Here is a 17,069-nt window from a genome sequence, read left to right as displayed (position 1 = left end):
GTTTAGAGGCAAAACACCAGATTCACCAAGACTAAGGGAGCTAAACTTGGATTTGGGATCCAGGGTGATTTAACTTCCCCCCACCCCCTTCTCAGACATGGCAGGTAAGTGTCTTAAAATGGTGGGTAAAGGGAATAAATCTAGTTCAGACCCATCAGGGATGCTCCTGACCACAGCACACCCTCCCTGTGCTTCCATGATTTCTATCATCTGAAGAAGAAAAAAGTCTGAATAATTTGACCTTTACTTCCAAGTATTAGATCTGGGGCAAGGGAGTGACAGAATAAGTGGGTAGCAAAAGAAAAGATGACTGAACAGAATGTTGAATATTTTCTTTTCTTCTTTCCCCTTCTACTTCTCTCCCCCTCCCCTTCCTTTTACTTCTTTTTATTTTCCCTTTTTTCTCCCTGTACTCTAGTATGAATCCTTTCTACAATATCCTAATGAGTAGTCAACAAGCCTCTGCTTAATGCAACTGGAAACTCCCAGCCTCCTGAAGTAGTTCATTTCAACTTTGGGCAGATTTAATCATTAAGAAGTTTATTCTTATATTAAGCTGAAATCTGCCTCTTTTCATTTTCTGGAATCAAGAACACTGGATTTGGAGTCAAGAAAGCTGGATTTGAAATCCATCTCTGCTCTTTATTAACTTGTAGGAAGTGGCTGAGGCACTTTCCCTTTCTGGGCCTTAGTTTCTTCATCTGTAAGTGGAGGATGTTAGATGAGATGATCCCTTGCTACTGGCAAGAAGGCAGGCAGTAGATCCTGGTCTGCTACTGATGGTCAATCTGAACAAGTCTGGACTTGTTAGAATATCAAAGACCCCAAACTGGAAAGGGATCTGAGAGGATATCTAACACAATCTATACCTGAACAGGTATAAACAGGCATACCTGTGCCATTTCCACTTCTGAGACATACATCTTTGCTATCTTTATCCCTGATTTTTATCCAGTCTTTTCTTAAAGTGACAGAATCCAATGACAGGAAACTTGCTAGTTTTTGAGACATGGAATGGGCTATTCTCTGACCAGACCTGCTAGACTTTCAGATCCATTTGGGCAGAGTCCATATCTTAATCATCTTTGGATCACATGCAAAGCCTAGTACAGGTCTCTGCACACAATGGTTGCTTAATGGGGGTTGCTGAATGAATGAACAAATGAATGAATGAGTGAAATGAAAACATACCCAAGTTATAGTGCTGTGGCAGATTTCTCTTCTTATGGTAGAGTTCTAGCAGGAAAAAGAACCTGGAAGGCACATGAAAGAGAAAGGTGAAGGAATTCTGATTTGAATAAATTGATTTATAGACAACCCTGGGAGATAAATGGTGTGAGTATCCTTATCCTCATTTTAAAGAAGAGGAGAAATCCAGGCACAGAGACGAGACATGACTCCCTTGCAGTTACACAGCCTGTAAGTGTTAGAGCCAAGACTAGAACCCCGGGTCTCCTTATCCCTAGTCTAGTGGTCTTGCCATCATATTGTACCAAGGGAGAAGAAAGTATCGAAAGGAAGGTTTCCTTTGTTGCCCTAGGGTAGAATTCCATGTGCTGTGGCTCTAAGTGGTAAGAAAGTTGATTCACTGAGGACCCCTACTCTATTCCAATCATCATTAATCAATCTGAGATGATTCCACAGGGGTGGTGATTATAAGTTCTGTACATCAGCAGATTGTAAGTTCACTTGCTTAATCATAGGAAGTTAACTAGAGGCCCTCCACCCTTGTTTTTCCTTGTCATGGTGACCAGACCCAGGGTGATGGAGGTGACTCAACTATATGGAAAGTCCCCCAATTTATTTTTGTGTCCCTGGACCATTCTCTTTTGTCCAACAGAAGCAGGTGATCATCTTCTGACCACTTAGTCAGTGGAGATACCCCATGCTTCACCCAACCTGTGACCCTGTTGATAAATTGTTTTGCTTATCTTGCCTATGCATCATATGCCAACCAGTGGAATTATTCTGTATTTGGTATAGGTATTCTTGAATGACTAAATATCTAGCCCTATAAAACTGGGAAGTAGAGAGAAGTCCTTTGCTCAGGGTCACATCTAATAAGTACATACAGGGTAGGACCAAACCTATCTGACTCTTGCTGAGTCCAATCTAGCACTCTATCCACTATGCCAAAATTTGGATAATAACCAAAAACTAGTATGAAGGCCCTGGAGCCCTAGAAGAAAACAGGGCAGCAGAGGGAATATTAAAAATTATTTCACATGCTTCACAATTTTCCCTTCAACCAGTCCTGCACCTGGCCCCAGATGGTTGGAATAACTGGAATAATTGCCAATTAATCCTGAGCATGCATGCACATAATGGTTCAAGGGCACATAATCATCATTTGAATCTATACTGTGCTCTCAAACAGAGGGTTTGGATTCCCATTGTTATTCTAATATATACTGGCTCTGAGAACCTAGGCAAGGCACTTTCCCTTTCTGGGCCTTAATTTCTTTAGCTGTAAAATGGACATCATAATCCCAGTCTTGCCTCCCTCAAAGGGACCAATCAATCTATCTACACAAGTATTCATTCAGCATTTATTATGTGCTAGGCACTGTATTAAGTTTCAAGATAAAATACACAGTGAAATAGTGCCTGTCCTCAAGGAGCTTATATTCTAATAAGGGAGACAACATGCATAAATATCAATATAGAGAGAATCTACACAAAGTGAGTACAAGGTAATTTGGCACTAGCAGCTGAGGTGGATATCAGGAGAGGCTTCATGGATTCTAAGATTATAGATCTCAAGCTCAGAGGAATGTCAGAGACCATCTAGCCTAACCCTCTCATTTTACAAATTGGGAAACTGAGGTCAAGAAGTGAATGGATTTGCTTAAGGTTGTAGAGGTAGAGATAGTAAGTGACTGAGTGGCAGATTTGAACCCAGGTTGTCTGACACTCTCTCCTGGAGTCCCACAACTCTCCCCTGTGCTCTCTTCTTGACATTTTCTTGTAGGTGTCCTTCCAGGTCCCCAAACATACACATTTCTCAAACTGAGTACAACTCCATTCCCCCATGACCTTTGCCTGGGATATGATGGCTTTCTCCAAGTGTTTTAAGGGCCCTCATGTGAAAGAGGGATCAGACCTGTTCTTCTTGGCCTCAAAGAAAAGAATTATTTAGAGAACTGGTACTTGAGGACCTAGAGGGCCACAAGTGGCTTTGAGGCCTCAGGTTGCCCACCCCTGTAACTAGGCCCTAAGCTAGGCTTAATGGATCCAAAAATAAAACTAAGCTGACATCAGAAGCTTACGATTTACCTGGGAGGATGCATGATGGTGTGGAACATTTATATGGAGAGTTAAAGTGGAAAATAATTTGAGAGAAGGGGACTACACCTTTCTAAATCCCAGGAGCCTTGTCAGGGAGGCTTTGGACACCAGAGAGAATACAAGCAGAGCATATGAAGTGCACAAGAGTTGGAAGGAGTCTTAGAGCATGGAAAGTCAGAGCTGGAAAGGACCTTAGAAAACAGTGTTAGAAGCAGGAAGGACTGGGTGGCTAGGTGGCGCAGTGAGTAAATCACCAGCCCCAGAGTCAGGAGGACCCAAGTTCAGTTCCGGCCTCAGACATTTAACACCCACACACAAAAAAACTATACATGTAACCTTGGGCAAGTTACTTAACCCCAATTGCCCTCCAAAAGGCAAAAAACAAAGAAGTGGGAAGGACCATGGAGATTGTCCAGTCCTTTCATTTTATAGTTGAGACCACTGAGACATTTTTCTAAAAGAGAAATGACATGCTCTAGATCACTTGACAAGTTCATCAGAAACTCAGTTCAAAACTCAGGTCTTCTGACTCTTAGTCCAGTCTTTGTTTTAGCTTCTACACTGCAGAATGGTCTGCACTTGAAAAGGACAGAGCTAGGGACGTGGGCTCAAATCCCAGCTTTATAACTTCAATCAATAAATTAATAACTAATCAATAAAAATTTGTGAAGCTCCTTCTATGTGCATTGTACTTACTGCCCTGCCACTTCCCCACCCCTCTGGGGCTGCCGTTTTCTTATGTGTCAAATGAGGAGGTTGGACAATATGGTCTATAAGATCCCTGCATTTCTAAGTTTATAATCCTATGAAGAAATCCATTTATTCTGGCTAAAAACAGACCTTTGGCTAATTTCCATAAAAAGAACAGTTCCTGGAAACACATCAATGAAATTGGACTCTTGTCCTATGCCAATCCAAATCCCTAAAACATTATCAGAGTGTCATATGCCTCTCTCCTGACCAGCTCACTCCATGACCTCCTTCCTCAGAAACTGAATCGAGTGATAAACTTTGATTTGATAGTGTGAACAATTTCTTAACAATAATATCTGGGGTAATGTTATGGGCCCTGGAGATAATGAGCTCCTTGTCACATTTTCAGCAGAGAAGGAAGGAATGAACATTTAGTAAGCACCTACTGCATGCCAGGCACTGTACTACAGTGCTTTACAAATATTAGATCATTTGAGCTTCACAATAATCCTAGGTTGTAGGTACAATTACTATCTGAATTTTACAGTTGAAAAAACTAAGGCAGAGAGAGGTAATTGACTTGCTTAGGGTCACACAACTAGTAACTGTCTGAGGCTGGATTTGAACTCAAATCTTCCTGATTTCAAGTCCAGTGCTCTATATACTGTACCACCTAGTTACCTGCAGGTTAACTGGCCACTTGCAAGGATGTTGTAGAGGGGACTCTTGTTCAGGTGTAGGTTGGATTAATTGCTTTCTGCTCCCCTGCTAGTGGGAGATTCTGAGATTCCATAACTTTTCCTAGAAAATAAAAGAGTTGGCTAAGGAGGTCTTTGGGTTCCCTTCTGTCACTGTTATGATTCAAAACCATTCAGAATTACAGAATCTCATTCACTTGGTACTTCTGTACCATGTTGTATGATTAGCTGTCTTTCTATGTATTTATAATTGACTTCCCCAGATAAATGGTCAATTCTACCCCCATGACACTCCTTGAATTTGTCTCCTCTCAAATTGTTTTCCATTTTAGCTCCCTGTATAAATGTTCCACCTCATCACTCATACTCTCAGGAAAATTGTAACCTTCTGATGCCAGATTGGTTTTATTTTTTGATCCATTAGGCCTAGCTCAGGGCCTAGTATATAGTAGGGGTGTGATCATCTTTAATTGAATTAAACTGGAGGGATCACATCTTATTTTTCACCTACATACCTCACCTGAGGTATGGGTTCTTTGCTCATTAAATACGCTCAACAAATTGTTGCTTGATCATTCAGTCACTCAACAAACACTTTTTGAGGGCCATCTGTGTATATGGCCCCATTCCCAGATAAGACGGATTTTCCCTCATGGAGCTTATAATCAAACAAATGTGGAAATAACATACACTGTTGCAATATGAAACTGGATGTTAAGTGAAAGGCAGAGGCACAAACAATGTACCCTGGCCAATAGATTCAATGGGATTATGTAAGAAAAACCTTTTGTTAACCTATAAAATACAATAAAGATGTTAGCTCTCATTGTAATTGTGAATCAGAAAAAGGAGGTTTTTTTTGAATGGGAATCAGGGAAGAGTTCCAAGAGGAGGCAGCACCTGAGTTTGGTCTTGTAAGATAAGTGGGATTTCAATAGGGAGGGAGAGGTGTGGAATGAAGGGACAGTCCATTCTAGGGGATAGGGTACTCTATAAACAAAGGTATGGAGGTGGTAAAGTACAGGTATGTTTGGAGAGAACCAAGTTCAGTTATTGTTCTAATTAGAAATAATATTTAAAATTCAGTTTATAGATAAGGAAAAGAAATGATTACCTATCTAAGATCATTAGATGTTAAGAAAACCCTGTGTCCAATGCAGTAGGAAATTAGTTAATGCATCCCAAATTACCTCAATCCTTTGAGGATCTGTGCTTGTATAAGTGTGGCTTCATCCTCCACAGATGCAGATATTGTACAAACATTCTCTTTTGTGTCTTCTTGGCTTGGTCCAGATGCTTTTCCCATCTTTGTTTTCTTCAGTTCTATTTCCATTTCCTCCATAAATCCATCTGAGGCTGGGAAATGAGAGTCTAAATGAGGTGTTTCCCCCTGTGAAACCTTAGGAGAGATGGCCGGGGGAGCCACTACCCTTGATAATAAGAAGAGTTGGTATAAAAATCTTTGAAAATGGTTTCCATAATTTGTCTGTTATCCTTTGAATTTCATCCCTAAGTTCTCTTAAGTTGGTTTTCATTAGTGGGTCCTCTCATCTAGCTTTCACACCAGAGGGTACCCCTCTGCAGCTTCTTATGATACTGCTCAAGCTCTTCCATCATTCTTCCCTGTAAAATTTTACGAAACAATTTGTATTCTTTGGTTGGAATCCCTCTCCCTGCTGGAAAGTAAGTCAAACATTTACTGACTATGGTGATATTTAGGCTCTTTTTATTTCTAAATTATGGGGAATTGATTTAGATGAGTTAAACATCTGCATGAAATTGTAGTGCTCATGATCTGTATCTTTTCCTCCATCCATTTCCCATTTCTTGGCATCAATTACTTGTTTAAGTAGGTCAGGGTGCAGTTCTTTTAATAGCATACCATCCTTTCCTCAGTTTTGTTATTTCTAGCTTTGTAATAGTTTGGAGATTTTTTTCTAATGTGAAAGTGGTTTGACTGTATTTTGGAATGGTTCCCATGTTAGAAACAATCTGCTTCCTTTCAAAATACAATCAGTATCAGTCTTGTGATGTTCTTAAGTACTCTTCACGTTCAGCACCTTCTGATCATTTTCTTTAAGAAAGTATTCGTAATATATAGGCAGGAGGTTTCTGGGTAGTATACCAGTCTTTGGTCTCTCATTCCTTACTCCTGAATCATATTTTTCAGCATATATTTGCCATCTTTCCCTAGTCTTACCTTTACATTGAAGCCCCTGAGTATCAGATTCTCCATCCATGGGGAGTCATAACCCTTACCTGTGGGTGCTCTCTCCAAATGAATATAAATTTGGATTGCTTAAACTTTGCAAAGTATCTTGGGGTTTGATTTTTTCTTCCCTACTTATTTATTCTGTCTTTGTTGGTTTTGTTCAGTTTTTTTAAACTGGAACTCTTTTGTATCATGCAATTTTCATTTATGATTTCTTGAAATATAGCTCTGAAAAACCAGGCTTTGATAAAGCCCATTGGGATTCAAATAGAGCTACTTGACTATACCTTTAAAGCCCAAACGCTCTGGCTCTCACTGATTGGCCTGTAATAGGCCCCACTCCAAGCCTCCCTTGCTCATTGTTTGGGTTTTAATGGCTCAGAATGAATGTAAATAGCAATTGTTTCGGTTCTGGCCAGAAACTCTGAGGGTCTTCCCCTCCCAGACTGATTCTTTTGTGAAGGCAAACTAAGCCATCTTTTGCCTCCATTCTTACTTAACCTTTAATTACTGAATGGGCATTGCTTCAGACAAACTGAGACCTGGAAAAGACCTTGACTTAAAAAGGTCAAGGTCTACCACTGCATCTGGGTCCTGATCTATATCTTGCCACAGGATCTGTTAATGCTTGAGGAGAGAGTGAGGCTGATGACTTTGCACAGCTCTGCCTCACTTAAATCCAATCCACTTGCAAGTCAAAGCATCACCTCCCTGATGCCATTGGTCCTCTTTGAGAATAAAGGACAAATAACAACTGAGTATCAAAAATAGGTGTTAATTTCATTTGGAGGATCTTATTGGGCTCTTCCTTGAACTTCTCTGGCTCTCCAATCTCTAAAACAGATATCAACACATAAACTGAGATTATTTTCGTGGTGGGCTTTTGCAAAATTTTATGTAAGCATTGCAACACAACATGACTAAATTCCCTGCAAATGTTGTTTTGTTGATTGCGATATAAAATCAACTCCTTTATCTGCTCCACTCCCCCCCAACCCGCCCCACAGAAGACTTGGGGAATCATCCTTGCACTCAGCTGCAATTTTTTTGTCTTTTGGTTTTATTTATAGTGGGAATGCCAAGACTGATGTGACTCATTTCTTCTAGGATTATATCCACTTGCTGTTCATTAAACAAGGATCTTAGAAGACAAATATTGAAGTTAATGATTATAGATGTCTTGAAAACTGCTGTTCTTGGCAAACTCCAGCCCTTAGCATAGTGGTTGGTACAGAAGAGGGGTTTAATAAGTGTTTCTGGATGATTGACTGATCCTCCACTCTGCCAAGATCACTGCCAAGGCAGAAAGGGGCTTCACAGGCCATTCCTTGTTTCATGAGTTATAAACCTGGTCAAAGAATACAATCACCAAATGGCCAGATTCTCGGTGATGAGCCACTATATCCTTAGGCAGATCGGTGCTTGGAAAGCAGACTGTATCTTTCTGTGACCATAATGGGGCCATCTATTTCTAACTTACTAGCAGCTGTCAGAGCTTATGGCTCTTTGGCCTAGCCTTTGAAAACACTGGGTCATCACCACACTATAGTGATGCACCAGAGTAGGATGCTGTGGAGAGATCAGAACCATGGCAATGATAACACTACCCACTGATAAAGTCTAGACACCAAAATATTCATAGCAGCACTTTTGTGATAGCAAAACACTGGAAGCAAAGTAGATGCCCATCCATTGGGAAATGGCCATGCATATTGAAGCACATGAATTTTAGGGAATGCTATGGTGCTGTAACAAATGACAAACAAAATGAAAACAAGCATAGAAAGGCTTACATGAATGGATGATGCAGGGACTCCTGTTTAAGTATGGGCTGGACTGTTTACTTTGAAATTCTGCATCAAAGGTTCTAAAATTTGATGACAATCTCTTCTTTCCCACTTCAGTCTGATCTGGCTATAGGTAGGAAGATGCACATGAGACTGACCTTTTCCTTGCTTTTTGTTACCTTTTCCAGGACCATGGAAGACCATGACACCTGAAGCTTCTCTCTGGGATCTTCTGAATGGAAAGACCCTGGACCTTCTTTGCTTGACCCACCAGGGTCTGTGGCTGGGGCTTCTCAGACCCTTATGGGGTTTTCCTTTCAGCTTTTTCAGGGCCCCTTGTCTGGTTTTACTCAGTGTCATTCTATGCAATCTCCTCTTAGGTGCTCCTCTGAGCCCCAACTCAACACAGGAGGAGGATTCTTTCACTGTAGGGGTGTTGGGTCCATGGGAGTGTGACCTCCTCTTCACCAAAGCTTTCCCCCATGTGGCTGCCCAGTTAGCTATCATGAGAGCCAAAAGAGATTTCTTGTTGGAGTTGGGCATCCACCTGGATTATGTGGTCCTTGAGGAGGGTTGCAATACTGCCCAGGCCCTGGCTGCTTTTCTCTCCTATAGAGGTGCTGTGGCCACTTTTGTGGGGCCTTCCAATCCTGGCTACTGTGCAGCAGCAGCACTCCTGGGCCAGACCTGGGGCAAGGCCCTTTTCTCCTGGGCATGTGGGGCCCCAGAGTCAGGAGGCACACTGGTTCCCACTTTGCCCTCCACCATCCGTGTCCTGTTGGCTGTCCTGAGGCACTTTGGCTGGGCTCATGTGGCTGTCATCTCCTCCTACCAGGATATCTGGGTGGACACAGCCCAACAGGTTACCTCTGCCCTCAGGACTCATGGGCTACCTGTGGGGCCTGTAACCTCTCTGGGGCCTGGAGGCCAGGGAGCTGTAGGAGCCCTGAGGCAGCTTCAAAACACAAGTAGGTTGAAGGGTAAGTAAGTTTACAGCCTGTCCCCTCCTCCATGGTGTAAAGATGTTCTTTATTTTGAGGCATGGACAAACATCCTCTTAACTAAATCAGACATGGACTGTCTTCCTCAATATTCTGATGTAGGCTAGATGATAGTGCTGTTAGTGAATAATATGTTGAATTATTGAACTCAGAGACTACTCAATAATGGGTTGAAGTCAACATGTATTCTCTAGTGGAGCGTTCCAGTGACCTGTCCTTGGTTCTTCAGTCAATATATTAATCAATGATTTAGATGAATACAGCACTGGCCTACCTATCAGGTTTGTGGATGACAGGAGAAACTTGGAGGGATAGTTAATATGTTGGACAACAGAATCACAATTTTAAAAGATCTCGGTAGCATAGAAATGACAGGCTGAGTCTAATTGGATGAAATTCAAAGGGAATAAATGTAAAGTTCTACACTTGGGTTAAAAAAAGTCAACTACACAAGTCCTATATGGAAGAAACATCAGCCAGTCAAAGGAAAAGATCTGTTTTAGTGTGCTGAGCCAATAGTATAATATGGAAGCCAAAAGGCTCTACTAAGAAAGGGAAGCACAGAGTCTTGAATTAGGAAGGTGATAATCTCATTGTCCTCTGACAGTTCACATCTGAAGTGTTGTGGGCAAGCTTCCCACGTCTTCCAGAGGAGAGAGATAAGAATGGAGAAAAGACTGGAGGCTGAGTCAAATCAAGTCATACCCACAAGTATTTAATAACTGCTTATTGTATACCAGACACTGTGCTAAGTGCTAGAGATATAAAGGGAAAAAAATACTTCTTGCATTAAAGGAGTTCACCCTCTAGTGGGTGAGGCAGCATAAAAAAGCCTATGTACAAACAAGATATAGACAAGATAAACTGGAGATAATATTGGAGCATTAAGGGGGTCAGAAAAGGTTGCCTGTTGAAGGTAGAATTTTAGTTGAGACCTAAAGGAAGCCAGAGAAGGCAGGAGGGAGAGAGTTCCAGGGATGGGAGACAACCAGAAAAAAAGTGACATGAGATAAAACGGTGTTCTAAATTAAGTGAGGGTGAGAGGAGCAAGAAGGAAGTAGACTGAAAAGTAAGAAGACTGGACAGTAGGAAGGGGACAGGTTAGGAAGGGTTTTAAAGGGCAAACAGGATTTTATATTCATCTTGGCAGTAATAGGGATCCCCTACAGTTTATATAATAGCTGGTGACATGGTCAGACCTCTGGTTTAGGAATATCAGTTTGACAGCTGTGCAGAGGATGGACTGGAGTTGAGGCAGAGAGACTGACTAGCAGGTTATTGCAAGAGTCTAGACATGAAGGAATGAGGACCTACACCAGGATGACAGGTCCAAGAGAGAAGAGCAAGATATCTGGTGATAAGCCAAAAGAACTGGGTGTGTTCAGAAGAGACAAGGGGGATTATAACTCTCTTCCAGTAGTGGAATTGCTGTTATATGGAAGAGGGATAACCCGTGTTCAGCTTGACTCTAGAACGCAAAACCAAGCACAGATGTCTACTTACTATAAGGAAGGATTTCCCAAATTTGATGCTTCCTCAAAAGAGAGATGAAGGCAGCTAGGTGGTGTAGTAGATAGAGGGTTGGGTTGGGAGTCAGGAAGACTCATCTTCTTGAGTTCAAATTTGGCCTCAGACACTTAGTAGCTGTGTGACCCTGGGCAAGTCACTTAACCCTGTTTGCCCCTCTTTCCTGATCTATAAAATGAACTGGAGAAGGAAATTGTCAACCACTCCAGTATCTTTGTCAAGAAAACCCCAAATGGGGTCATGAAGAGTTGGATATGACTGAAGTGACTGAAAAGCAACAATAAAAGAGGGGTGAGCTGGCTCAGGAACTTCCGCAGTTTTCTTCCATTGGCGGTGCTTCAACAGTGGAGGTTGGATGGTCACTTGTTTTAGAGATGGCATAGAAGAGAGTTCTGTTCAGGTACAGGTTGGAGTCCACATCCTCTGAACTACCTCTGACTGAGATCTAGGCTGATCTGATCCTATTAACTGTTGTAGTAGGCTGCTGGAGTTGGAAAGAACCTTAGACATCATCAATTCCAACCCATTATTTTATACAGAAGAAAATCGAGACCAAAGAGGGGCAAGGGCTTTCCTAAGATTCTGCAGTATAATCAGGTGTAATCAGGACTGGATCTGAGCCCTACAAACTCCATTCTTGGATTTAATCCAACCACTCGCCGAGAAGAAATCTCCTCTACAATGCTATTACCGTACTTGGGTTTTTTCTTCTTGGCTCTTTGGGGTGGCCTTGGGCCTGATGTCACTTTGCCTCTTTGCTTTGCAGTGGTGGTGATGTGCATGCACTCAGTTCTTGTTGGCGGCTCTGAGCAGGCACTTCTACTTGCCCAAGCTCATGCACTTGGCCTGACTGATGGCAGGTATGTCTTCATCCCGTATGATGCACTGCTTTATGGGATACCCTATCGCAACCGGTCCTACCCAGTGCTGAGGGATGGCGATGGCCTTCAGGAAGCGTATGATGCCGTGCTGACTGTCAGTCTGGAGTCTGGTACAGCTGACTTTGATGGAGCCTTCTCAGCTGCGAGGAAGAGTGGGGAAATCACTGCCAACACAGAGCCTGAGCAAGTCAGTCCCAACTCACGGGGGGGGGGGGGTTAACTAATGGAATGTGGAGGGCAGAGGCTCCCTCTGCTCCCCCCCCCCATCTAGCCATACAACCTCAGGCTCTCCATACCCCAAAACTCTAAATCTAACTGTGTGTGTGTCTGTGTGTGTATGGTTATGTGTGTGTGTGTGTGTGCATATACACCCATATGCAACCTGCCAGTATATGTGCTCTTTGATGTGTTAACTCTTCTTCTTCCTCTTCTTCTTCTTCATCTTTTTCCTCTTCTTCCTTTCCTTTCCTTCCTTCCTTCCCTCCTTCCTTCCTTCCTTCCTTCCTTCCTTCCTTCCTTCCTTCCTTCCTTCCTTCCTTCCTTCCTTCCTTCCTTCCTTTTTTTCTTTTATTTTCTTTTGCCTTTCTGAGGCTAGGATTTTTTTCCTCTTTCTTTGGTAGAGGAGCTCACACTGGAACTAGGGACACCTAGGCTCAAGTCCCACCTCTCATATATTTTGCCTGTATGATCTTGGGCCAATAACTTAACCTCTCAATGCTCTAAGACTAAGTAATTCCTTAAAAATATGCAGAGATGGTGCTGATATGCATTGGTGGAGGGAATTTACTTATCTGGGAGTTCTCTATACCAATAAAATCATAGGTCCTAGTCTCTGTCCCTATGTCTTTCAGTGACCTGTTTTGGTTTGGGAATGTGTACTTTTTTTGTCTCTTTAGTCCTTCCCCCCACCCCCTTTCTATCTCTCTAAAGCCAGAGGAAGAGGGCCTTGGTTTCATTTCTTTCTGCCTCTGTCTCTTCCTTTCCTTTCCTTGTGTGTCTCTGTTTGCCTGCCTGCCTGTCTGACAATTGATTTGCCTCTGTCTCTCTCTTACCAGGTTGCTGGGAAAGGAAGGAAGAACATGAAATGGAGGCAGGGGAACGAGGAGTGAGGTTTCTAATGTTTCTCATTTCTATAATGAGGAGAGATAGGGTGGAATTGTCTTTTGTTTTAAATGGTTTATCTGCTGTCGCCACTGATCACATTCATAGAACAAATACTAACCTTATCCACTCAGTTCCCTGCATCTTTTTCATATCAGAGATTAGAACATGGATTTAGGGGCAAGGGCTTGGGAATGGATCCGGGAGGAGAGAAGATGGGAAGGAAAAAGAAGAAATATTTCTATAATACTTATTATGTACCAGGCACTGGGCTAAGTACTTGTTACAATTATCTCATTGGTAAAATTTTATGATAGAGTAGAGGTGTTGATGATGACATGATAAAGATGATAATGGTGGCAGTGATCATCATCAGGTGGCAATAAGGGTGTGACACTGATACTGAAAATGGTGATAATGCAATCATAGTTATGGCAGTAGTGATGATGGTGATGGCAGTGGTGGTAATGATGCTGGTTACTGATTACAATGATGGTGGTAATCATGGTAATCATGATGAGTATTAGTGGTGATGATGATTATAATGCTGATGGGTATCGTGATGATGACAGCGATGATGGTAATGATCCTGTGATTGGTGAGGATGGTAATGTCTATGGGGATTAGTGATGATGGTGGTAGTTAGGACATTAGTGATGATAATGGTGCTGATGATAGTAATGATGATGACGGTTTATCATTGTAATGGTAATACTAATAGTGATGGAGAATGGGAGAATGGTCCTGATGGTCCTAATGGTCCTTATCATGAGATTAGATAAACCAACCAAAGAAAATACTTAGAGGTAGTATTGGTGATAAAACTGGTGATAATGAATATAAAATGCTTAGATCTCTAGATTTTTGAGCAGCCTAAGCCAGGAAAATTTTCCTTAGTATCCGCTGGACTAGTAATACTGCCTTTGATCCCACAGGTGTCCCCACTCTTTGGGACTATCTATGATGCCATCTTTCTTCTGGCCAATGCTCTCAATTACTCTAAGAAACAAGGAGGTCGGCTCTTAGGAAGACATCACATTATGTCTCTGGACCTAGCTGGCTTTAGTCAGAGGATCCAAACAGATGAGAGAGGAAATAGGTTGGCCAGCTATGTGATCTTGGACACAGATGGTCAGAAGAACCAGCTTATTCCAACCCATTTGCTGCACACATCCACTCAATTAGTACAATCACTTGGCAGACCTATTCACTTTCCACGAGGAGAACCCCCTCCCCCTGACTCTAACTGTTGGTTTGATCCAGATACTTTGTGCACAGAAGGTAATTAATTTACTTATTCAATTATTCCTTTTGTTCTCTCAACCAGTGTGTATTAAAAATGTCTTTTATATGCATAGCCCTGTGCTTTATCAAACTGTGGAGGAAACAGGAGAATAAAGAAACACTATTCTTGTCTTTGCGGAAATTGCATTTTAGTTGGGGACCTAAAATGGACACATAAGAAACAGACATGCAAGAATCACACACAAGACACTCAACTTGGGAATTCAGAATCTGAGTTCTAAGGAGCCCTAGAAGAAGGAAAGCTCACTGAGGACTAGAGTAGTTAAAGCTTGCTTGAGAAGGTAGGATTTGGACTGGGCCTTAAAGAACAGGAGAACTTGATTAATCAGAGAGACATGATTGAGAAAGTTAATTTCAGGAAGAAGGAAGCATGTATGAAAAGGCATGTAAGATATATTTAAGTCAGCAAGGAAGGGGGGAATGTGAAAAGTTCTGTATGGATTGTAATCTCTTAAAGAATTATTGAGAATTTTGAAAAAGACAAGTGCTATATTTGTCTAAATCTAGGCTACACCTCAATGTAGGTCATAGTCTAATCCTTAAAAGTACCAGAATGTAGAGGTATACACTCAACAATATTAATGATTAGGAGTCATATAAAAACCTCATCAGGAAGAAAGGAGTGGATTATAGTTAGACCGATACTATTTAAACTTTTTTATTGATTTTAGTTTTTGTGTCACCTTGATTTCCAAATATATCCATCCCTTCTACTAAAAAAAACAATTCAGTAAACATCCAGTTCTGATAACATATACAATGTCCCAGACACCTAGTCTTCAACTTCTGCAAAAGATGGGAGGTGTATGCCAGCTTCTGAAAAGCCAAGCATGGACAGACCCAAATTATTTCTAAGGATTCACTTCCCCCTCTCTCCATACACCCCTTAACCCTACTCCTGGGTTTTGTTTCTGCTCTGTGATGGTTGCAACTGATCTCTAAGGACTTAATTGATCATGATGATCTCTGCTCCCTCTGTTCTCTGGTCCCTCTGCAGATAGGTGGTCCTTGGTTCCCCTCCTAGCTCTGATATCAGCATCTACCCTAGTGCTTGGAGGCCTGGGGCTCATTTACCTCATCAGGTGAGAATTCTCAGGTAAAACTAAGACCTTGCATATGAAAATAATTTCTTCATTCCCTTTAAAGATCCCCTTTTATCCCCTTCAACATTTACCTCATTGACTTATACAATGTCAGGACTGGAAGGGACCTTCGAACAATTAGGGATTTAAGAGATCATAGAATGGAAAATTTCAGAGTTAGAACAGACTCGAGCACATCTGATGTTAAAACTAAAAGGGGGGGGGGCTAGGTGGCACAGTGAATAGAGCACCTGCCTTGAAGTCAGGAGGACCTGAGTTCAAATTCGGCCTCAGACACTTAACATTTACTAGCTGTATGACTTTGGGCGACTCACTTAACCCCAATTGTCCAGCCTTCCCCCCTCCAAAAAGCAAAAAAACAAAACAAAAAAAAAGACTGAAAGGAATCTTACAACACAGAGTGTATTATCAGAATATAGAACATGGACTATCAGAGCTTGAAGTGATTTTAGAATATAGGACATAGAATGTTAAAGCTAGAAGCAGCCTTAGCATGTAGAATCTTAGAGCTAAAATGGACCATAGGTCAAGGAAAGAAATCAAGAACACAGAATTTCAGAGCTAGAAGGGGACCACAGAACACAAAACGTCAGAACTGGAAGGGGCCTTAGAATGGAGAACACAATGTTCGAGCTGGAATGTCTCTCCCACAATCAGGACTCTGCAGTCCCAGACTGGAGGAGGCCCCAGCAAGATTCTGCTGACCCTGGCAGACCTCACCTTCACCCATTCTCCTCTAAGCCAGCGGGTAAACTCATCAGCTTACAGAGGGGCTCCAGTGGTGAAGATTGGGGAGGGGGCCATGGATGTTACCCCAGTTGTCCTGAGGAGTTGATTCTGACCCTTGTCCTGGCCTTCCCAGAAACTCACCCTGGACAACCTCAGCAACTCCCGGAGCTCCTCAGATGGCAGGAGCCTCAACTCGGAGGTCCAGTCTCCAGGGAGCGCCCTCCCAGCCACACCAGAGACATCCAACATGGCCTTGTACCAGGTGAGACCTCACAGCACTAGTACTTCAGGGAGAGCACTGTGTAAGTAAGACTCTTAGAGTTTCTCAATAGTTCTGGGAGATAGATTCTATAGACGCTATTATTGCTATTTCACAGATGAGGAAACTGAGAGTCAGTCAGGTGGAATGACTTGTCTAGAGTCATAAAGCTTTTAAGTATTGATCATTAGGGAGATGGGGATACAGAAATAAACATTTATTAAGTACCTACTATGTGAGAGGCACCAAGCTAAGTGCTTTACAAATATTCTCTCATTACAACCCTATGAGGTAGGTATTGTTATTATCCCCATTTTACAGATGAGGAAACTGAGACATACAGAAGTTAAGTGACTTGCCCAGGGTCACAAGCTAGTAAAGCTGGATTTGAACTCATACCTTCTTGACTCCAGGATCAGCACTGCACCACCTACCTGCCTCAGTATTAAGATAATAAGACTTCAATAATCAATGATCTTGAGTCC

The 17,069-nt window shown here is 42.0% G+C and overlaps 1 protein-coding gene across 1 annotated transcript in view; it reads left to right on the top strand.

The window, feature by feature from the left end:
* The first annotated feature begins 8,880 nt into the window (after positions 1-8,880).
* Positions 8,881-17,069, top strand: part of LOC138148218 (guanylate cyclase D-like) — a 53,105-nt gene continuing 44,916 nt past the window's right edge. The window contains exons 1-6 of the mRNA XM_069070773.1: positions 8,881-9,658; positions 11,973-12,274; positions 14,124-14,469; positions 15,491-15,575; positions 16,254-16,344; positions 16,459-16,587. Coding sequence (XP_068926874.1) covers positions 8,881-9,658; positions 11,973-12,274; positions 14,124-14,469; positions 15,491-15,575; positions 16,254-16,344; positions 16,459-16,587 — 1,731 coding nt within the window. The remainder of the gene's footprint in view (positions 9,659-11,972; positions 12,275-14,123; positions 14,470-15,490; positions 15,576-16,253; positions 16,345-16,458; positions 16,588-17,069) is intronic.

The sequence above is a fragment of the Petaurus breviceps genome, unplaced genomic scaffold, assembly GCF_028583685.1.
Source record: "Petaurus breviceps papuanus isolate PSGF00001 unplaced genomic scaffold, PetGlider_PUasm1.0 90823, whole genome shotgun sequence".
In the NCBI taxonomy this organism is placed as follows: domain Eukaryota; kingdom Metazoa; phylum Chordata; class Mammalia; order Diprotodontia; family Petauridae; genus Petaurus; species Petaurus breviceps.
This window is presented reverse-complemented; position numbering and strand designations above follow the sequence as displayed.